The 23,820-nt window shown below is 40.5% G+C and overlaps 1 protein-coding gene across 5 annotated transcripts in view; it reads right to left on the bottom strand.

The window, feature by feature from the left end:
- LOC103368435 (membrane-associated guanylate kinase, WW and PDZ domain-containing protein 1-like) overlaps positions 1 to 12,821 on the bottom strand; it is a 107,125-nt gene extending 94,304 nt beyond the window's left edge. For all 5 annotated transcript variants that reach the window (XM_008296820.1, XM_008296821.1, XM_008296822.1 and 2 more), the window contains exon 1: positions 12,039 to 12,821. In XM_008296820.1, coding sequence (XP_008295042.1) covers positions 12,039 to 12,336 — 298 coding nt within the window. In that variant the 5' untranslated portion in view covers positions 12,337 to 12,821. The remainder of the gene's footprint in view (positions 1 to 12,038) is intronic.
- Positions 12,822 to 23,820: the final 10,999 nt, after the last annotated feature.

Below are 23,820 nucleotides of genomic sequence, written 5' to 3'. Positions count from 1 at the left end.
GTCCAACATTAAAACTGCGAATGAATATTTCTTAACGTGGTATGTCATCCAAAGAGTACAAAGTATAGATCTATATCTGTCTACATAGTCGAACACATGTGTTTTTACTATCCAACAAAAAAAGATGAAGTGCTATTCACAATGACAGTCGTGCATTCTTTTCCTGTTATAGCTGTGGTAACTAATGGCAACCACTGATGCTTTCAGCAGATATGACGTTTTCTAAGGATGTTCCCGGAAAAGTACACAGAAATATCCAGAAATATTGGGATGTTGAAAAAATCTTGTACACTACGGTTAAAAGTGTCCAATGTTTACGTGACCATCTCTCCCTCGACTCCCTGTTTTGATCCTCTACCTTCTTGTACTGTTGTTTCAATAAAGCGAGCAGCAGTCCAGAGAGAGACACAGATATTAGATACGACTGAGAGTAGAAGTTAACCTTTCACAGCATAACATTGCAAATCATTAAATATAAAACGAGACAAGTCCTGCTAGTAGAAACCCTTGTATGTTTATCGAGGTATTGATGCTTCATTTACGTTGAACAGTGCTGGTGCAGCCATCACTGCTGTGTAAGCACAACAAGCTAAACAACACTAAACCAGCTCCTCTTACCTGTTACTGTGCTGCTCTAAAAACTTTTGCACAGCGTCTGAGCTGTGTGACAGCATCTTCATGTTTACATACATTAAGGATCATGCTTTCAGATTAAACAGCAGTGTGAACATTAGTGTCAGGATATCAGATGATGGTGCATAAAGCGTTTTATACACTGGTAAACCCTGCAGGGTCGGGTCAGCCTCTCAAGGGCTTATGAGCAACCTGAATCTCTGGAGATTGACAGACGCGGAGGAGGGGAGGGATATAGAGATCAACAGCATGAGAAATCCTCTAAGGATCAACCGCAACCCTTTCCCCCCTCCCTCAGCTACACAACACACCAAGTTTCATACAACAAGAATAATGTTCCAAATCAGTTAAATGAGCACAGACAACTCAGTTATAGAAATATGTTCAACCCTGCATGGCATCCTGCTCCAGCTCATGAAAATTAGCTTGATGACAGAGGAGCTTCGGGAAAATTAGTACGTTTCACACACTATTTGCATCTTGAGGAAGGTATAATTACTGTGACTAAAAACCACAACAAAACCAAAGAAATGGGCTAAAACTAGAACTATGATTCATGTGTATAAAAAAGGGGCCTGTAATGGTACATAATCCCCACCAGATGTGTGACTCTAGGAGGAGCGTAGCTTAAATGTCAATTTATGTCCACTATATGAGACTCTACTGCAGCCAACATGCACATGTGTGCGTTTGATTGAAGGATCATACACGAGCGTCGCTGCATGTGAGTGCAGCAGAGATCAACAGACTCAGAGACAGAAGCAAAGCTCTTTAAACTCCATCCTAGTGTATATTTTTTCCTGGATTACCTGATTTAAACTATCGTGCAGGGAGGAGACTCAGCAGTAATGTCAGTTAAGTTGTTGTGATTGGCTCTCTACAGTTACACAGCAAGCTTTCCTTTTGCTTAAGTGTCTCACTCACCCTGAATCCGCTCCACTACTACCTAACAATTATAGACATTTTCCTGGGCGTGGTTAGTAGGGGGGGAAAAACGCATAATTTTATGTCCCAAATGGACTTACAGACTGAGAAGTCATGTGTGATACAAGGCATTTAAATGCAAAAATATACATAGATCAGCTACAACATTAAAACGACATATCCAGTGTTACATATTTCCCCCTTGTGCTGCCAAAACCAGTCTGACCTTTCGAGGTCTCGACTCCACAAAACCTCTAAAGGTGTCCTGGATGTTCGCAGCAGATCCTTTAAGTCCTGTAAGCTGTGAGATGGGGCCTCCATGGACCGGCTGAGATCCTTGAATATATTGCGATTGAGAATTTGGATGCCAAGTTAACACCTTAAACCATTCCTGTACCATTTTTGCAGCAGAGCAGGGTACATTATCTTACTAAAAGAAGTAACTGCCATCAGGGACTACTGTTGCCATGAACAGGTTCTGTAACAATGTTTGGGTAGGTGGAACATCTAAACTGAACATCCACATGAATGCCAGGACCCAAGGTTTCCCAGCAGAACATTGCCCAGAGCGTCACGCTGCCTACACCACCTTGCCTTCTTCCCATAGTGCATCTTGCTGTCATGTCTTTCCCAGGTAAAAGATCAGCCCATGCATTAGCAGCACATCCTGCTTCTTGGTCACCCTAACAGGGTTGTTTATTATGTGTGATTTAGTTTAACGTCTGGAATAGGATCGTTTTGTTTGTTGCGTCACCTCACGGAAATCTTGAGAGCGCTACGAAGGTTGGAGGTTAATGGATGACAAGACGAAGGACATTTGTGTATGAGTTTGTTCTGTACAAAACAAAAACTATGGATTTATATATGGTAAAATCGTAATGTCCAGAAGTGTGTATATGCCTAATACCTGCGTATATACACCATATCACTCCTGAAAGAACAATCAAATAAAAGCAATAGTAATGCATACAACACACTGTGTATCACTTCCACCTGAAAACCTTTGATCTGAATGATTGGCTGTTTCTGTGGTGATGAGAAAATACTTTAAAAACCCTGCGATGGCCCAAAGGTTAAATATAAAAGTGTTGTTTGTCTTATTTCCTGAAATGCTGATATGTTTAAATGTTGCTTTAACATGAATAAATAATTGATGGCCTTGAATATCTTATTCACTACCAGCAATGTAAATATTCCAGCTGAATCCTACATTTGGATTAAACTGTGTGCATGCAGATGCTAAGAGTTCCCATTTCATTTATCAATTTCTGTTTATTGTTTGTCTCTAGTTTTGTTGTGTAGTTGCTGTTTTTCCCCTCATGAAAAGGTGCCTGTTGTGTACCTGTTTGAGAACAACTTGACACACAGCATCAAGTGAGGAAGTTGTCTTTCAGTACAATTTGTGATGAGTGCACTGGCATTGTTAATGGTTGTTCTGCACAAATTAAACCTTTTCTGGAAAATGTGACAGTGAAACTGGGCAAAAAGAAGAGAAGAGAAACTAAATACTAAATCGCCTTAGCTGGTTTCAAACTCCTGTACTTATAAAAGAACATTTGTATTGTGTATATGATTATGTGACCAACAGGCAAATAAAAAGAGAGTAAAAAAACAACAACAATGGAGTTGCAAAGTACATTTAGACGTAATTTTCTTGCCTCTTGTGTCATTTCAATTTTGTGTTTTTATGTCTTTATTTATAAATTGTTGCCTAGATGCAGATCACATTAGGATGAAACAATAAATAACACAAACTAAATAAAATCTGTCAAAGTACAAGCTGTGTTAGAAAACTGACAGAAACACATCCTGGCTTGATGGTAATTATTTAAATTTGATACTCAGTTTATTGCACGAATATACTGAGATGGAAACATGAGACATGTTCAGGCTACTGACAGGAGCAGTGAGCTTATTCTTGGAGTAAATCATTCACACTTTGCAGTGGCATCCAGTTTTGACTGGAACACAGCAGTAAACAGCTTTAAACTTAAGCACAGACATTTCTGCAACAACACAACTTTTTTTCTTACAAGCTGGTGTTGTAATTGGTCAGTTTGGGCCACTTAAAAGTCGAACAAAAAAGGAAAGTGGTGCAAATGTGTCTGTCATTTCAAATATTTCAATTAAGAGAGGCATTTATGAGTTGACTGCATACTGCGACTGCAATGTATTTCACTTTTATGAACACTAACACACTGCCTATTTACCACTTTCACGGAGCCTCGTGGCAATCATGAAACTGTTAAGACACATGAACTGCACAAAAGACAAACATACTGTATTTTAGACGCCCTGGGGGCTTTCTGTGTTTGTTACTGATAATGTAACCACCCTGCAGTGGAGGAGGCTCTCTTCATCAACCTACAGACATGGCTTTACTCTCCTTTATCACATGCAGCATTCCTTTCAAGCTGAGGTCATTACAAAAATGTAAGCACTTTTTCCACAAGAAAGACACAATCAGAGAAACTCTCTGAAACACAGCTGAGTTATTGCCTTGATAAGAAAAAACACTGTGTGCTTACATTTCCCTCTGGGGTAACACCTGTTTTCTGCACCAGTGAAATAATGCAAGCCTCCATCCAGTTTCCAGACAAACACACACACACACACACACACACACACACACACTCTCCTGACAAGTCTCAGTAAATATTAACTCAGACAAGCCAGATATGAAGTTCAACTTAGCTCAGTTTCACTAGAAATGGCTGTTTAGGTTCAGGGTTCATTATCTCATGCACTAATGTGTGTTTTTTTTATTGTCTCAAACACTGTTACTGTTACATAAGCTGGACAGCAATTTAATATTTGCACCATCTGACTTTCAGTCATATTATATAATCATGTTTTGATATACAGTGTGATCACATCATGCTGTCATGCAAGTTATGCATTAACTTTTCTTTGCCATAGATGATCCTATGCCTTCATATATTTTATAAACGCCTTCATTGCAAACTTTGCAGAAGTGCAAAGTGATCAAATGAATGTCCAAAGTTCTTTTATTTTTTTTAATTTTTGTCAAAATTAAATCTGGTTAGTGCAAACCATCTATATGAATTTTTAAAGGCATGTAGAATAAAGTGATTTTGATGAAATATCACAAAGTTTTCCATCAAACAGCACATCGTAGATGAAAAGGATCACTGCAAAGTTGGAAATCTGATGATTCTTTCAGTTTTAATGTCTTGAGGCTCTGATAAATAATAGAATTTTAGAGATTTAAACTTTTAAATAAATAAATAAAAACATTTGACAATCAATTCCAACAGCTTCTGCCCTAGTTTTAAATGTAAATACTGATATTCTTAGACTTTTATAAATACAAAGTGAATGTCTTTGACAATCTTTATTTTCTATTATCTGACATTTTTTTTGGACCAAAGGATTTACAGGAATTATCAAGAAAATAATGGATGTGCCAACACAATACCTGACACCACCCAGCAACACCACCAAAACTGTGTTTATTTTAACCTGACTTTAAAGAGCACAAATTATGCACATTTACAGGTTTATTATTTAATCTTTGGGGTTTCCTTGAATAGGTTCCCATGCTTTAAAGCTCCAAAAACACTTTACTTTTCCCATATAATTCCTGTCTTTTTAAGGCAAACCTTCTGAACAGCCCAGTCTTGTCTGATTGTGTAGTTGGCCTGACAAAGCAAGGTAGTGGTGGGTATGTAGTGTATCCCCAGATTCAGGGGCCTCATTTATCATCAGTGCGTAGAAAAGGTTCTAAATTCTGTCGTACGCATGAAATTTAGAGTGTGCGTAAGTACAAAGAAAAATCCATAGTTATCAAACGTGTTCTTCACGTGTTCTTAACCTCTGTGCTTGTGCATGTTGCCTTCAGAAACGCCTCCAAATCACCATATACGGCAACAACACACCTCTTATAAAGCAAGTGAAGATTTATTTTTTTCGTCACCTGTTGTTATCATCGTGTCAAAAAAGGCGAAAAAGAGGAATTTTTCTGAAACTGAGATCAAGGTACTTGTCAGCGAGGTTGAAGAAAACCAGAAAATGCATCGCAAATTATTTGTATGTTGATTGAATGAAATCCTTGTCTAATTATGAAAATAAATTCATTAGTGATGGTACTTTGATTGTGATGTGGGTGCAGGCCATGGCTCCACTTATGTTTGGGAATCCAGTGATAACGTTAAGTCCCCCTTTCATTTGGGCTCGATGGTGATGGCTGTAATGGAACCAGATGTAGGCTGGGACCAGAGGAATTATAGCATCCAACACTGCCGGCTTGATCCTGCTCAGTGATGGCTGGGAAATGCTGCATATGTCTCCAACCTCACGCTGGAATGTGTCGGTGGTCAAAATCCCCAAATGCTTTCTATTTGTAGTTTCACTGTTCTACCACTAGATTATGTGCGTGCTCATGGTCAGAGTTGTGCGTATATTTACGCACATTCCCAAGTATAAGTACAAGTAATAAATTCCATACTTTGTGTAGGAATGTTTGTACGCACTCTCTACGCACTGACAATAGAATAGAATACAATCAAACAGAAAGGAACTTTATTGATCCCTTTGAGGACCCAAGAGTAGAGTGATGTACCTCTTGCAGAGGCAGCTCTTGCGAGGAAATAATGGTGGCCTGCATGGAAGCTGTTTGTTTGAGGGCCAAACTGGCCGCGAGGCCAACATTATGGATTTGTGTAACATGATGATGTAGACAAGTAACAGAAGAAAAGCCTGAACATAAAACAAGGTGTTTCAGGCAGGTAAGGAGCAGTGCTTTTTGTGGGAGAGAATCTCCACCTATGGTGTGGACTTTGGACTTTGTAAGTTTGCATACATTTAACGTGCACTTTAAAAAATAAAAATAATAATGAAAAGGGCTCTTTAAGAAAGATATACGTTTTTGTACAAATCCCAATTTTTCATTTATTTTTCGTTTAAGAAACCTCCTCTGCAATGTCAATATCATACCACAAGCCAAAATTTTGCCTAAACAAAATTAAATAGACATTTCTTGTACTTTAAATCAGGTATTGCCTGATTAAAAAGAAAGTAAACAAGCTTGCATATTAATTCCATTTGGCGCCAGCTTTTGATAAATTACTGCTTTTCAACCTCTACGCTAACTAAATGTACACATTGCGAAACACCCACCAGAATGAAAAGAATGATTGCCTCGGCCTGCTGGAGTACCACATCCACAGAGCTGATGCTTGTTTCTTGTTACCTCTCTGGCCTGTGTCCCACCTTAACCTCATTGCTACAATACCTGAGGCAAAGTCTTTGAGTTACACGGCCATTTGTTCAAGCTTAAATGACACAAGCTGCTTGTGTGCAGCAGTACAGCTCCTTTGCTGGTATGCTGCCATTGTTAGCAATTTAAGAGAGTCACTTCATCAAGGCCAGGGGACAACTCCAGTGTATAAACCTTAAAAAGGTATATGGTCATTCAGTACACTCACAAGCAAACACAGCTATTTCGACGGTTCCTTTAAAGACATGCACACCAAAGTTTCATATGTCAAACTCTTGTTCTGTGCACAAAACACTGTGAACATATGAACTGATAAGAACATGTAAAACATCTTAGAGGCCCCAGCGCCGCCTAAAACACAGAGCTCAGAAAGCGACAGTGGTTGAGGAAAGAAAGGGAAAAGCAGAGAGAAAGGGAGGAACGATAGCTGTAGGATTCATTCGCAGCCTTTGACAAGGCTTTCATGGATATACTTACATGCAGTCGGTCGCATTTAATCAAGACTGACAAAGTCTTCATACTTAAGAAAATGCAAGGGACTCGCATTCTAGGACAAGCCCATCACAGAAGAGATCTGTGTCTGCAAAGCCTGGATGTGTGTAAGCCTTCTTAACCACACACAAAAGCCACAGACACAATTTCAGTGACACAACTTAGTGCAACCTTTACATAAGTCAGTCAGTTTTAAGATGTTCAAAAACCGCTGAATTTAACATCAAACTGAAATTTAAATTCATTTTTGCTAAGAACTCGTGCTCTGACCTGGTCAAAGCTGTAAATACCAAAAAGAACAAAGATTTTTTTACTGCGTCCTACAATTCATTCTCCAGTACTGTGAATAATACGATATCTGTGATGGTTTGTAACACCGCATTCACTCCAACAGCCTCAAGGGGAATTCAGCAGCTGTAAAACCAACATGGGTAACCACGGCTTGTATGTTACTGTATGTCATCATTTGATTTACAACTTATTTACCAAGTATTTGTCATCATCACATGCAGACTCATATAAACAGAAACAGCTAATGCCAGTGAGCTTCTCTCCATCCAATACTGTAGGACACCTCCAACACCAACAATAGGTGTGTTTGCGTCCGATGGTTTTTACACACACTTTCCTTTTAAACATTAAAAAATTTGAGTGGTAATTCTAGAAATCTGAATCATTTTTGGCTGACGTTTACGAATTCCTATGAAGAAGCTGTCATGATCCTTAAATGAATGAATGACAACATGATCCTGAAGGTCAAGTAGCACTCAAGGACACTTCAGCAGGATGGACGTTAACTATCCTGAAGGTTTGCCTGAATAAACAGATGCTCTCCCTAATCACTAAACCACCATGTCTCCGAGAGGTGAATGACATAGTAGGCCTGGATGATGAAACCATAGCGATATGGATACTTCATCACCGGCAATAAGAAAATCGTTCACTCGTTTCACTTGGATGCATCCGATGCAAACGGCCATTAAAAGCACGTAAGGAAAACGCAAAGTTTGGCTGCATTAACAAACTACATGTTCGTTCCCTTGCCGTTTCATAAAGCTTAACCTAGAATGTGCAGGTTTACCGAGACATGCCGGTATGTGGCCGACTTGGCCTCTCGTCGCCTCCGTCAGCACCCACAGACCTCCCTGAAGGGACGGTGGTTGCCTTTGCAAGAGAGGCTTCATGGTCACAAAACATCAACCGCCCCGTGTTCCCCATCACCTCCACCTACGTGACAAATTCCTGGTTCCCTGCTCTGAGGCCTGACGGACTTTGCTGAGGTGGTCTGAGGCCCATGGGGGGTCTCTGTGCAGGCCAGCCACTTACAGCCTTAACCTCAGCGTGTTGTGGTGGCTTCACCCTGGTCTCCCTCCATGTACCGGCAGGTTTGACTAGCTTCCTTTATTTTCAGTGTATCAATGTGAGATAATTCCTTTATCCTTATTTATCTTTACGTCTGTTTATCTTCTTTGTGTGAGTTTAGAATAATGAATAAAATGTGTGTTTACATTAAAGTAGTTGCCTCCTGTGTATCCTAATAAATGAGTTTAAGTGGTATTTCAAATTAAGTCCTATTTCTCCTCGTCTATATTAAAAATCGGTTGTTAAAAAAAGATCAACATTTAGCGATAATGACTCATGAAAAATGTTGTTCTCACAGGTTTTTTCAGATTCATTTCCCAACCTTACAGGGTGACAAGAGAAAGCAAGAGATGACCTCAGAGGAGGGAAGAAATAGAGAAAAAACTGAGAATTTTTAATATGAAAGTGTAGCTGGTCTCATGAGGGTGTTCCAGTGAACTCCTGCCTCCACCTCTCAGGAATTCCTGGCATTCAGCACACTGGCCGGATTCCCTCTGGCCGGGTTCAAGGCAAGATCTAAGGAGACCAAAGGCCATTAGTCCCAAGGATCAGACAGACACCTGGCCAAGACACTATCATGATCAGACCACCATAAACCCCCGACCCCTTCAGGTGCTGGAGGCATTTATGGTTCACTTAGAAGGTAAACAATTAGCTGTCATGAAGAAAGAACGTATTTCATTATACATTTCAGTCCCAAATGAATACACTGTTAACAAATGCACTACTTTCCATCCGGTAAAGTCACATGACCTGATGTACAACCTTTGCACCTTTACAGATGTGTCACAGCTATCAGGTGATCACAAGATGATAAAAACTTTAAGCTGGATTCAGCCAATTATGAAAGAGAAGAGGACAGGTGGGTCAGAGTCCTGACACGCCCTAAAATCCTCCTCCCTTGTACTTTAACCACACAGTTATGTTGTGCCATAAAACTATTTATCATTCACCTGACTTGTATAATCCCAGATGATATTTTTTTACATCTGACAGCCAGGTAAAAAGGAAATATGTTGCACATTCACTGAGTGTATTTGCATTTCATGTTTATTCGGGTTGAATGAGCAAGAGGTTGTCAAACTATGAGGGAGGGGCGTGAGGTAAAGACACTACATGAGGTGAAAGGCACCAGTGCAAACACAACAGCGACCACAGTGCTGACTAACACACAGTTCAAAGAGGCAATTCAGGTACTTTGTAAGGTGCTGCACACAAATGCCACAATGTACATTCATAGGTCACTCCTTCTGTGAGACACAGCAACGGAAAAACTGAATGCACGGACATGATATATCTTTGGACTCTTCGATGCAAATCCCAATAATTGTTTTGACATTTTCCTCTGAGGCACACGAATCCAGAGATAGTTGTTTGCATATCTGTGGCTGATTTGCAAACAGGAACCACTAACAGCTATTTTAGCACACATTTAGCTGCTGTAGAGTTCCCAAAATGTAAACTAATTCAGAAAAAAACAGTAGAACTAACTTACGCTATAGCAACATTATATTTGTTGCCTGTATCATCTAAATCCTTGAAATTACGGAAAGTGAGGAGTTCAATTGTGACAGTTTTTGTTTGAGTGTCAAACTTCTAACCAGTCAGCAACTTAGTTAAAAACTCCAATACCACAAGAATGTAATATTCCCCGTTCTCCGTAGGAATGCTCAGACTTCATTTAGGTAGTTTTCTGACTGCATTCCTCTGTGGGAGCAACACACCTGTGGGCATCACCATCTACCACAACACCGACTTGCACACGCTGATAGTGTTTCCACCTACTCCACAGAGGTGATGTGGCCTCGTGTAATATGAACCTCAGCTCTTTGGAGAGAAAAGGAAGGAGATCCGATCCGTCCCAACAGCCTGTCGTCTGGTCTGGGACAGCTTGGATCGCTATCCCTTTACCGGTTCTGCTTGGGAGCCCAACAGACTGCCGGGCACAAAGGAGGTCTTGTGAGGAAAAAAATCAAAGAATATCCCCCCTTCCTTTAATTAGAGACCAAGAGAATCTGCTGACTCATGCAAGAAACTAGCCAGAACATTCTACGTTCAGAGTATTGCAGCTTTCGTGGGGTTTTCTTTAAGAAATACGAATAATTAGAAATCTGTGGACATTAAAAGTCTCCCATGGCGCAGGCCTGGTCTGATTATGTGTCAAACAAATGCCTGTTCTGCAAACACACAGCTGCAGTAGTGCTGAGCTCTTGTCCCAGGGGTCGAGACTTCAGTTTCAGAGGTCAAACATTCACTGTGGAGCCACTAATGGACGTACAGTACAAAGGCAAAGATGCTACACTGACACTAAACTATGGTTATATAACACAGTTAATGATTTCCCCAGAGGAGGCACTGCGAGCTTTGTCAAATATTGTGTACATGTGAGCGTGAAAGTGACTGTGACTCTGTGGAACCAAACATCTGAGGCGAAATGTACGATGGGAAAAAAAAAAAACACCTTCGACTTAAAATTTAAATTTAAAAACAGCTCATTTCAGTATTCACCGAGGCGTCAAGGAGGGCAAGCAGATTTGGTCGATGAACAAACGAAAAGCAGGCACAATACACTGGGGACTGAGAGAAGGGAAAAAAAAAACAAGCCAAAGTTTGAATCCGAAGCTGCGTCCCTCTAGCTGTCTCACAGACAGATGCAGATGCAGCAGACCGTGGGCAATGGGTCAAGCTCATCTAACACACAGGGAGCACTTCCAGAAATAACCCCTGCTGCTCATGAGCGGTGTCTCACTCTCACAAACAATGCTCCAGTCGATTTACATGAACATACAGAAAGGACTTTGGAGGACTGGATCAGTAAACGGAGCAAAAAAATAGAGGAAAATATGAGCAAAACAATGCTGCAGCTTCTCCTTGTTACAGCCAAGTTTGTCTGAAAAAGGCCGCACATTTGAAAAAGTCACCTTACACTGTGGCAAAATTGTGATTCTTTCACATTTAGCTGGAAAGGTAAACAAGATTAGTTGCAGCCCTTGGAAGACGGAGAGTGCAAAGAAAGTAAAAGTGTCCATTAAGCCTCAGAGGAAGTGAGGTAGCAGAAAACTGTCATTTAGCTTAATTCACATGTTGCAGAAGTAAACTGGCAGCCTCCAGGGCAATGCATTAAGTTTTTAAGCATATAAGTGGCCTGATCTGTGACCCTGCACGTCTGACCCAGAGTGGCTTCAGCAATGTTAGACAAATGAGGGCAGGATGACTGTCAGGGCAGCTTCATGTCAAAGCCTGTGAAACTCCAGGCTGCTGTGGAGGGAAGATGAGCAGCAGCAGCAGCAGCACTCCTCTGCTCCACTGCACTCACATCCCCATTTTGTTGCTTGTACTGTTGTCAACTTGCACACATGCTGGTGACTTTACTCCATGTTTCTCTTACCTTGACGCACAGTTTTCAGCCTGACCGGACCTTTGCAGCACTCGATCACAGTGAAAATGTCATAAAGGGGTAATCCAGACACAGACAGCCCCTCGACCTCCAGCAGCAGCTCCCCCTCGCACAGTTTACCGTCCTGATAAACCACAGCATCCTCTCGAACTTGCCCGACGTACGGAAACTCTCCGTTCTCCGCTCCGCCGCGCAGCTCCACGTTCAGCTCTCCACACGCGTCCCGGACGATCGCGCACTCGTTCACTTTGGTGATCCAGTGGTTCTTCTTTTGAATGACTTTTGACATGATGATTGCAAAAAAAAAAAACCAAAGCCCTTTTAGTTCCGAGGGATGCTGTAAAAATCAGCAGATTCGCACCACAGAGATTCTCCCGGCAGACAGAAAACTTCGGGGTGTTTGGGTCCAAGTTGGAGCATTTTCACCCTCCTCCTCAGCCAGTGCATGCTGCTCCCGGTGCATGTAAACATCCCAGTGGATCAAAAGCCAGGTTGTGGTTGTTGCTTCCGTTGTTGTTTCCGCATCTTTAACAACGCTACACGCTCTGATTCCTCGCAGTGGGATCTAATCCGCTCTCCGGTTGCGCGCTTTACATTCCAAGAGTCTTCTCCTCGTTAATCTTCTGGTGCGTCTCGCTTTTTTCAACTTTCCATCAAGAGAAAATAAACACTTTCCTTCACCTATCCCGTGAGCAGGTTGAGCCTTTCACACAACCGGCGGCGCCTTTAAGCAGGTAACACGACAAGTTCATCCTATTTGCTCCTGCGCTGTGGATGGAGAGATAATGGAGAGGTGGAGGGGGGGGGGGCGCATGCGTCCAGCTGCTACTCCACGAGGAAAAAAAATCCAATCCGACCCACACTCACCACACCTACCGGGTCCTAAAGCTCCTCCCCGCCTGCCGACCAGCACGCGTTTCCAAACGGATTACAGCGATCCCCCCCAGGAGCTCCAGTCTGTTGTCTTTATTCATAAATAATAGAAATGCGCACCAGGGAGCTGTGGGTTTATTAATGCGATCGATTCAGACTCCTAACCAGCAGATAAACCACGTGACTCCAGATAAGGCTCTTTTTCCTCTTCTTCTTCTTCTTCTTTTGGAAAAGTGATTTAAAAGTAGTTCAGACCAAGTGTTTCAGAGCTGTGCCAATGCAAAGTGAAGTTCTTTACATTTCTGTTCTTTGTTTCAAAACAGTTTCATGATGTCAGAATAAAAACCATGAAAACCAACTAAACATAGCAATTTACTGTTTTTTTTTTTTTGTACCTCCTTTGTTTTTCTCAGGAACCACAAACCAGAAGTCATATGGCTTATTTTTTTATATATTTATTTTTTGTTTTGAACCCAAAAAAATCATTCGTTTTTTTTGTTTCCAAATGAGACCTCACTGAAGAAGCTCTCCAGTTTTTGGTTATTTCTTTTGGTGTCAAAATAAAAGCCCAGATAAGAGAATGACTATTCTACAAACATGTGGCCAGATCATTCTCTGTCACTGGCAGTGCTGTGTAGAATTGTCTGGCGGCACCTCATTATCATTCTGCTATAGATGGGGGGGAAACGCTCTGGCCTGTTTGTATTTCTTAAAACAAGTCACAGACGTATCGGGCGATGCTAAGCCATGGATGTAGGACAGTGTTCCCTCAAAATATTGACTGGCAGAATTATTTTGGTGCAACATTTTCACGCTGGGAAGTGAGCACTGTCATTTTAAAAACTCACGGCAAAAACTAGCAGAGTTGCTTTACTGCACGGTATAAATCCTCACTGCACCTCTCAGTGTGTATGTTGCTGATTTGAGGCTGTTGTTTCCTGTAGTGAAACAAATCTAATTTGGGCTAAAAATGTTGAAGCGTCAGCTCAGTGCACTGAAATACAAAAAGTGTTCAAAGTCATTAAAGTCCCTTATATATGTGTACAGCTGTAGAATCTGTTCCTAGTGCTTCACATTTAATCAAAAGTGCATAAATCTGCAAAGATGAATGTAGCAGAAAAGCAAGACCAATGTTTAACTTGCTTAAATGATTTATCAGGTCTGTAATGTTTGCGCTGCTGCAAGAAAAGACACAAAACCTAATCTTCTGCATAAATGTGCTCCTCTGTGGCCCGTTTAGTGTGGGGCACCAGTCACTTGTCTGTTCACCAACTGTTTTAACCCAACTTTGAGTTAATGTATCGGGCAAACGACTGTCTGTTGGTAATGGGCAAATGAAAGCATGAATTTGAAAGCACACATCTGAAAGTACTTAACTTCATGAATAACCCTGAAACAGATTCACAGAGGAGCACTAATGTGCCTTCCATCGCCTTCCTGTGAACTTCTTTCCACTGAAGCAGAGCAAAGGAATGATCAAAGTGAGGAAGTCACCCAAAGTGACTCAGAGAGAGGGCGAATCACACAGTGTGCCATATCAACCTCGCTTTCACAAAGGGTTGGAGCCACACACAACCCTCTCACAAGATTACTGTCATCACAAGAGATATAAGTAAGTTTCTCTGCAGGCTTGTTGTTTGGCCTTTTTTTTGACGAGCTCACACATAATTTCATCTTAATTATAGGCTGATGTTAGTGTATTTGCGTAGCTGCGGTTTGTAAAGTGTATTGTCCAGAAGTCCTGGAGTTATTTTCGTTGCGGAAAAGTTGACAGTCGATTAGGTGTTTAAAGCACTGCAAAAAGTCTGGGGCTTCGGCATTTTGGAAAGAACGAGCAGGGATCAGGTGAGCAACACATGCCACTGCAACAGAAAAACAGGCCGTCTGTGTTTCCTGCCCGTTCAGATAAAGTAACTGGCACTCTACCACGGCGAGGGCAGTGGCCTGGATAGCAGAGCATGAAAGGCAGCTTTCCATCCCATTTCATCTCAATGCTGAGTGCTGGGAGTTTTCATCGTGACTCAGCTGTCACACTTTTACCCCTTCTGCTTGTCACATGATGAATGTATTTTCCAATCTGCCAGAATGTAGTGTCCATTATTTTAATTTTTTGGTCTATATTAACTCCATTCATACATATTTATGTATCTATATACGAGGTGTGTCAGAAAAGTTTCAGGACTGGTGTCACAAAAGATATATTTCAAATACAAACTACAAGTTTTCTCCTTCGAAGTAATCCCCCTGGAGTCTAACCCACTTTTCCAGCCTTCTCTGCCACGCCGCCATGCACTCCTGGAAGGATTCTTTCAGGATCCTCTGCAGCTCTGTTGTTACAGCCGTCTTGACGTTGTCCACGTCTTCAAAACGGATCCCCTTGATGACCTCCTTGAGCTTGGGGAAGAGGAAAAAATCCCACAGAGCCAGGTGGGGTGAGTGGGGAGGTTGCTCCAGCATGGTGATGTTCTTCTCAGCCAGGAACTGTGGGATGCTCAGGGCATTGTGAGCAGGCGCGTTGTCATGGTGAAGCAGCCACGACTTGTCCTACCACGACTCTCACCTCTTTTCTTGCACTGAATGAAGCAAACGCAGCAGGATCTCTTTGTAGACGTGCTGGTTGATCGTCTGAAGGGAAAAACTCATAGTCTAGGTTTGAAATATATCTTTTGTGGCACCAGTCCTGGACCTTTTCTGACACACCTTGTATATGATGAACGTAGTAAGCATGACACTCTATCCATCGTTTTCTCTTTACGTTGCAAAGTGGGCTCTGTTCTGCCAGTCACATGACACATGACATTCTCAGTGGAGGAAACTAATGGCTGCAGGCTGATGAACATGACACTGCTCTGGCTGGTGAACGCTGTTTAAAGCATGCAGACCTCTGAGCAAATCACCATCTGCAAACCCAACTCCACACATGTCGGGTTTATCAGTAATGGTACAGCATACATGAATAATAGATGAGGCCAGTAAGGGCTCGATTCACTATATTTCAGTTGCTTTTTGATGGCTTTCTATATTGTGCTCGAATTACGACATAAAGTTTACAGAAAAATCCCAGAAACCCTGTGTCAAGGTACCAGTGTAGAAGGTAACTTCTCTCTAAAGTTAACCGCTTTGGAGAATGACAACTTGTTCCAGGGTGCAAAATATAAGAAAGCTGTGAACTATAGCATCTTGTGTGCTCAGTATTTGATTTTGAATGCAACAGGATATTTTTTTTCCCAGGAGACCCACAACGATTTTTGTGGCTCTTTAGATGATGTGAGAACTTAACTGACCAACACAGCTTCACAACCTCAGTCTGTGATTGTCATATTTAGACAATTAAGTGTTAGACAATTTGCTACTCTGATGCTTAAGAAGAAGTTGAATTTTAGAGCTACAAGGTTTCAAATTCACAACAAACAACAGATTTCAGTTCAACTCACTGGTCAAAAGAGATGACAAACCTAAAAAAAAATAACTGAGTTCAACACAACAAAAAATACTAAAATGTCACTTAAAATGAGATGTTCATTTAAAAACAATTGTGAGATAAAAATGAAAAAGATTATGTCTTTCTTTTCATGCATAAGTTTACTAAAAAATACAGTTTTAACAGAGTTTGAACAACAATTTCATATCAGGTACACAATTAAACGAACCTGCACATGTGCATATGCATGTGTTTGGAGTTGCTAAGGGTAACGTTGAGGAGAATTATGTTGGAAATGATTAATTAGTATTAGAATGATAAGGTGCACATTTCAGTCATGTTTACAGAAATGCCACAATAGGAAAAACACAAGAATAAATACTAAAATTAAAGATGGCAGAGTTCCATTTAGCTCCCGCAGCGCTGGAACAGAGCAAGGCCATCACTAATGTTGCACGGCACAATGTACCGTATCGGCCCAAACAGAATACCGTCCAAATTTAAAGACATAAACTCTACATTTGAGTGTCTTGTTAATCAGTTACAGACTCACATTCTCTCCTGACAAGCTTTTGGAAGCTCTTTGAGTAATGTTCTTACTCAAAACATTTTCTCTGTATTTAGACCTTCTTTTATATTGTTCCCTTGAATAGGACCATTGTATGAAGGAGCCTTCCAGATTTACTATGTTCAATAGATTATTTATCCAGAGAGTCTGCATACAGATGTCGGGTGTAATCCAGGATCTTAAGACTGGTTTCTTGGCAGCTGTAAATCCAGAGAATAACATTCTCAGCTGGATTAGCTTCAGACTAGTATAATCATGACGACGACAGAGACAAGGATCGGGTACAAGGACAATTTCACTAAGATCAACCAACACTCTATTTATATAACTGAACAAACTGGCAAAACCTGGACATTCCCAGAACACGTGAAGAAATGTTCCTGGACAGTTGCACAGCTCTTGAAACCTTTGTAGGGTGTATCATATACTGTCTGAATAACGGACAGTAACTCCTCACTACAAGCCAGCAACATCCATAATGACATAATTGAGGAGGACTTTACAAAACATCCAGTCAACTTTTTGAGGAGCGTTACGAGGCACCATAAGGTTTTAAAGCAGATTTTAACTGAAGAATAATGTAAGAAGACACTGGTAGTTTTAGGATTGTGAAAGGAGCAGCCTTGTCAGAGTGATTTCCTCAAAAATGTTGTTTCTTAGATGGCCAAGAGAGAGACCTTTGTCCTGTGCCAACACATAAAATATCTTGATTTGTGTTTCTTGATTTGTGTTGGTTTTACTGCACATAGTTAAATTGTCTTTCATGACACTTTTTGAATCTAAATCAAGCCATGTTTTTAGGCCTGTCGGAATAAGTCATAAAAGTAATCAAGTCCAAAACTAGCTACACAGAAACCTCCTGGCAGCTCAGGTTCTGTTTGGTTCCTGACAGAGTTAGGTTTTGTTTAGATGCAGGCAAATCAGACCTTTGGGACGGACTCATCACACCATTGTTTGCAACTGATCAGATCATATTTGTGTGTCTGTCACCAAACCTATCTGAATGTGTGACTGTGACAATGATGTATAATACATGGCTATGCCGACGATGCCTTCCATCGTGGATAGAAATTGTCTTGTTCCAGTAGGTTCCTTTCACCTTTGACAATTTACTTTGTTGTCTGTCCACGTACTGTTGTTCTCTATATTGTAGTGTTCCACTAGTAACAGCATGGATTCTGTTCAAATTTTACATTGTTGTTGTGGGTTAAAATCTAATTTGAGCTGCCAAAGTATCTGGAATGAGACGCATCTGACTGGAGGGAAGTGTTTGGGCCACAAGTTCCAATGACAAAACAAAGGAAGGGCCAGAGGACAACACTGTCTTGTGCCAGCTGAAAGACGCTGAGAACAATGCTAAATACACAATATGCTTTTAACACTGAGATTAAAATGTCAGTCCAATCCTCAATATTTCAGCACTGCTTACATGTATTTCCATTCGAGTCTATCAGAAGCATTTCCAGGTCTTATTTATTATAAGAAGCTGTCTCCTAAAGTTACCTAATGCACAGGATTCTTAAATCACAGAACTTGGCCAGTGGCTTGAGGGATCCAGGGCACTCTTGCCATTCAATAGAAGAAAGATCAAAGTTATTTTTAGATCACTGTGGAAGCTTAATGGCAAAATTAAAGGAGTCCAACACAAGCAGTCCTACTATTTTACAGGTTTGAGATATGCAAATACATTGTGTTATCACCTATGTTAGAGGAGCATCAGTATGTTTGGTTGTGACAAATCTGGCCACGTGAGTTCAGTACTCTGTAACAATAGGCTCAGATTTATACTTTTTTTTTTTTTTAATGTTTCACTAACAGACTGAGGGTTGGTGGTGGTCCAACTGTCAGAGGTCCTGATGGAACTAATGTGGGCTTTGGATTGATATTCCTTCAGCAAAAGGGCCAGAAGGCAACTTGGCTGCTTAGTCATTCTTTTTTCTTGTCCTGTGGAGAAAGAACTCAGTCGTGGACAATGCCAAAGAATCATCATCTCCTCTAAAAGAGCAGGGTATTTTTGATATAAGCCAGTGTTGAGGAGAATGAAACTCAAACGTCGGAATGGTTAAGATTCCTGAAGTGTAATATTGTTGAATTGTTAGTTTTCCTGTGCAGTTCAGGCCATCGCATTAACACATTCATTTATTCAACACAGGTTTTATGGAATATTCAGAAACAATAAAAGAATACAGAAGAAACAAAACCCTTAAAAAATAGATCAATTATTAATTCTGTTGTGATCATAGTACCACATCTGAAAACAAAACATTACCCGATGCGTCTTTGCAGAAAAGTTAATATACAAGGAGCAAAAAAGCGCACATGTAATCTAAAGAAAAAAATTAGCTATTTAAACCAACTATTTCTTTTACAGTTAAAGAAAGTAAACAGAGACTCATTGTTTACCGAGCCGCTTTGTTTAGACAAATGAGAAAAGCCTGATTCTGAGTGCTGCATAAAGACGGGCCTGCAGCAACGACTGGTGAAATAATGAATGCAAAGCCTCCAGTATTGTGTAACCGTGTTAGTGTAATGACTGACAGTAATTGGGCGTCCAAACCTCAGGAATGCCATGAGTCCACAATCAATACACAGTAATTAAATATTAACCAGCAAGTCAAACACTGCATTGATCTGTCATGGCCGTCAGGCAATAAAACACACTGCATCAAAGCTTTCACTTGTGATGACAAAGAGACCCATACTGCAATAGCTTAAGGTGTTTTGATAAACTCCAACTTTCACACAAATACTCTCTTATTTCGACTAATTTATCTGTTGTCCTTCTGAATGTATTGCAACACCAACACTGAATTCCATACTCCAGGGCACGACATGTTTACCCGGTCTGAAACAGTACCAGCAAAGAAATCAATCAAACTTTTAATGCTTGGAACACTTTGGAGTAAACACACACTACCTTTTTAATACTTTTCCACAACATCAGTTATGCTCAAGTGGATGAAATAGGACACATTATTACATGGTTTTTGCCAAACACTGTGCAGAAAGTGCAAAATGAAGCAACGTCATAATCCATTTGGAGCTGTGTTCGTAGTTGTCTGGTAAAGGTACGTCCAGCTCTCTTTTTTTCATCTCCTGGGGGAAATATCTGACTCTGTAGCTGCTAAATCCTCCACCAGCTAGTCTCTAACTGTGTCTGCCTGCTGGCTAGTGCTGGGTAGTGTGCAGCTTTAAAAAAAAAAAAATGTAAGTAATATTTCTCAATAAGTCAGATATTCAATATAAGCAGCTTCTTTCACATTGTCACTTGGTTCATTGTCTTTAAGAGAAAATGCTAATTAATGCCACTGCTCAATAAATGTGAGTCCAGCAGTGTGAGCGGTGGTTCGGGCTCATGCCTTCTTGTGCATGTGAGAGAGCTTAGTGCAACACAGTTGAACAGCTGGTGAGTAGACTTTAGTAAGATTTATTCCTCATGCAAAAAAAAAAAAAAAAAAAAAAACTACCCTCATGGCCTGACTTTGCAATGCACACACCGGGTTCTACATTTGTGTTTAGCCATCTCGCTGTACATTTGATGGGTACAGGGGTTTAATCTCATGAAAAGTATTTGTTCATTACCAGGCAGCTCCAAAAAGCTCAGGAACAATTTGACTCGAAGTTGTGAAACACAAAGCGTATTGACAGGAAGACGAATTCAATAACTATTTGTAATTCAGAGAATCATCTGAGGGGCAAGGTGTTTGTGTGGTGTGAAATCATGAGAAACAGACACATGTACACCTGCAAAGATCACATGGCTGGAAGGTTTGTTAAATAATGCATTCGCAAGCTGAATCCTCATATTCCAGATGTCTCACAGGATACGAGGTTCAAATCTCCTCTTTTGGAGAGATGCGGTGAGCTGCCGTTACATTTTAATGAGCACAATCTTCATTTTTTGTGATTATGCTGCGTAACACTTATATTTACAGACAGCCTTTGCGCATTGGAATGTTAATGTGGGAAAAAAAAGTGCATGATGGAAACACATAATTATCAAAACAAAGTACTCCTTAAGAAGTTTAAAATAGTCATCGCGATTGTCCTGTCAGAATGCCTGCCTGTTAAAGAAGAGCAAGGAGAGCGTGGGGGTTGGGATGAGAGAGATAAGGATAAAGAGCTGAAGGCAGATATGTAAAACAGACTCACAATGACAGAAAATTAAATATCAACCCAAGAGAACTCTCTGTAACGACCATGTTGACCGCTCATTAAAAAACCGGAGCATTAGCGAGGTTGTACTACATAGAAAGTGAGAGCGGGGATGGGGAAGACACACGATGACAAAGCGACATGAGTTTTCATGCGGCGGATGTTGTACTCTGGCCATCCAGCCCCCTCCCTTACATAAGACACACGCTTGGCTGCGGGCGTAGAAAACAAGGCCTGTCCCCATGCATTGAGCCTTCCCCTTCACTGGTTCTTAACCATGCAGTACACAACAGGAGCAGACAGTGAGCAATATTGAATTATTCAGGAACAGAGAACATCGCAGCAGCGGAGGGAACAGGCCTGTGTTGTCTTTAGTCTGGAAAAACTGAGCAAAGAGATTTAAAAAAAAGGCAAAGTTGGTTGTTTATGTAAATTCCCAGAGTTCAGCATCTGTGGGCTGTTTGCTGTGGTGTTTATTATGCATTAGGTGAGGATACCTGCGGTAGAAGGCAACTGTGTTCAAGTGCTATAAAAAACAAATAATAATCTTTTTCTAAATGACTTCTTGTATTTTAAAGGTGTCACTCTGTGAATTGGGAGCTGACTCTGTCGTTCCCCTCAAGTCTCAGCTCATTGTTTTAGATTTACCACTTCCCATGGCATCGTTTTAAATGTCAGGAGATTGTTTCTGTGTATTAGCACTCCTCCCACAACAGCAGCTAAAGAGACGGATATCTACGAGCTGACGTCAACACATTCTTTCTATGATTTGCACTGTAAAAACATTTGCATTGATAAAATATCGTATTCCATATGTAAACCTTAGGGAATAAGTCAAAAACATTTCTTTTTAATACATATTATCCTAAAGCAAGCTCTGTCTTCAAGAGTATATTGTGTCTCGACATGTGTCTCCTATGTGCCTGGAATGATAAAATGTTGGGCCCCGAGCAAAAACTAATGTTTAAATCCAATATTTCCCCACTCTGCTCATCTTCTTCTCTGGAAAGTACGTTAAGTCCACGGCGCAGAGTGCAGCAGTAAGTGGAAAATATTAGATTTGAATGATGGCTTCGGCCAGCTAAACATTTTATCTTCCTGGAAAAGAGCAAACAGCATCTGTGACCACGAAAATCTTTTGATGGTAAAATCTGCTTCAAAGACAAAAGGTAAGAAAGATACATTTTGAATATCCTTCTAATATACACATAGGGACCATTATGTCACCATGTTCTGGGTTAACAGACCAGTGGAGACCAAAAGTGAGATCATAGAGGAAATGTTGACCTTAACATCACAGGTGACCTGAAACATGACTCCAGAGGAATGATGATGTCGCTCCGTAAATTCTATTTGCAAACAAGTTCATCATCTCAACTTAGAGGTTAAAAAAATCGACTATTTTTTGTGTGTTAAGTTATGTACTGCTTTGAATGCAGGCCTTTTTCTCAAGACATGTCTGTGAACTTCTTCCACCGCTACCGTGCATACAGACACGTTCTCCCGCTGACACACAAGAGCAAATCGCAGTCCGATGCACTTTATTAGCAGCCACGAGAATCAGATCACCCACAGACCTCATGCTTAGTTTAAAAATACCTCACCAAACGAGATAATAAGACTTTCTCTTACCTCTACTCACAGCCTCAAACAGGAGATATCCAAACCAACTCATCCGGTGAAGTGGACATAAAATTGCATCAGAAATGATGAGTTTCAGTCCTAATAAGGACATAAGGTGTTAAATTCCTCACACATCACATGCCAGCGTAAAACAGCTTGAGAGTAAATTCAGTGTTCAGTATCTTTGGTAAATCCTGATGTTTACCTTTCTTTGTTTTAAGACAAATTCAGTTGTAATCTGTGATTAATTTCTCCTGATCTCTGAGATCTATATGTGCTGTCTGTGGATGTTCAAGTTGTTTGAATTCTGATGATACATTCTGAGCTCCTTTGAAAGCAAACCCTCAGTTCTGCCGGATGTTTGTGAATGTTAATGAGCTCTGTGTCCAGTAAACCTGTCCAGTTTTAATCTCCTATCTCTCACGGGGTGTGAATAATAAATAAGGACATTTCTGCCTTTGAGGTATCTTCAATCCACCTGATGAGAACTGACAGTTTATTATCAGAAGGAAGAGATGTATTGTAAGTGGAGCAGCATCCACTTATATGTGGGTTATATTTGGAAAACAGAAATACATGAAAATAATTTAATTAACTGCAATCTTTGCATCTAAAAATGATCATACTACGAAGTTTGTTTTTTTTTAGTTTTTTTTCTTTCGTCAAGACCACGTGGATCTGAGATCAGTAGACATCAGAAACCATTTTCATTTGTTCTGATATACTTCCTCCCAGCAAACACCTCATACTGTATGACTGCAAGTATCCTCCCGAGACAGACAGTCATGTTGTTTCACCTAATTTTAAGACTTTGTAACATAATTAGGCATTTTGAACAATCAAGAGATGGATGATTTATTATCTAAACACCATCCTCTTTAGTGTCATGTTATTTTCATAGAGCCTTTATTTAGCTTTTTTGCTTTAAAGTGCATATTAACAGAGCATTTCTTTGTTGTACTGTCACATTAACGCTGCCACAACTCGAATGCAATTTGTACGATAGCAGCTGTCATTTATACACTTATTTTGAGTGTTTTAATTGAATACATGCCAATAAATAGTGCAATAATGGTCAAATATAACCATTTATTTGTTTTGTTTGTTTTTTGTTTTGCTGTCCTAATTGGGAG

This window comes from Stegastes partitus, unplaced genomic scaffold, assembly GCF_000690725.1.
Source record: "Stegastes partitus isolate 25-593 unplaced genomic scaffold, Stegastes_partitus-1.0.2 Scaffold1154, whole genome shotgun sequence".
Taxonomy (NCBI): domain Eukaryota; kingdom Metazoa; phylum Chordata; class Actinopteri; family Pomacentridae; genus Stegastes; species Stegastes partitus.
Note: the sequence above shows the minus strand (reverse complement) of the source record. Positions and strands in the feature narration are given on the sequence as shown.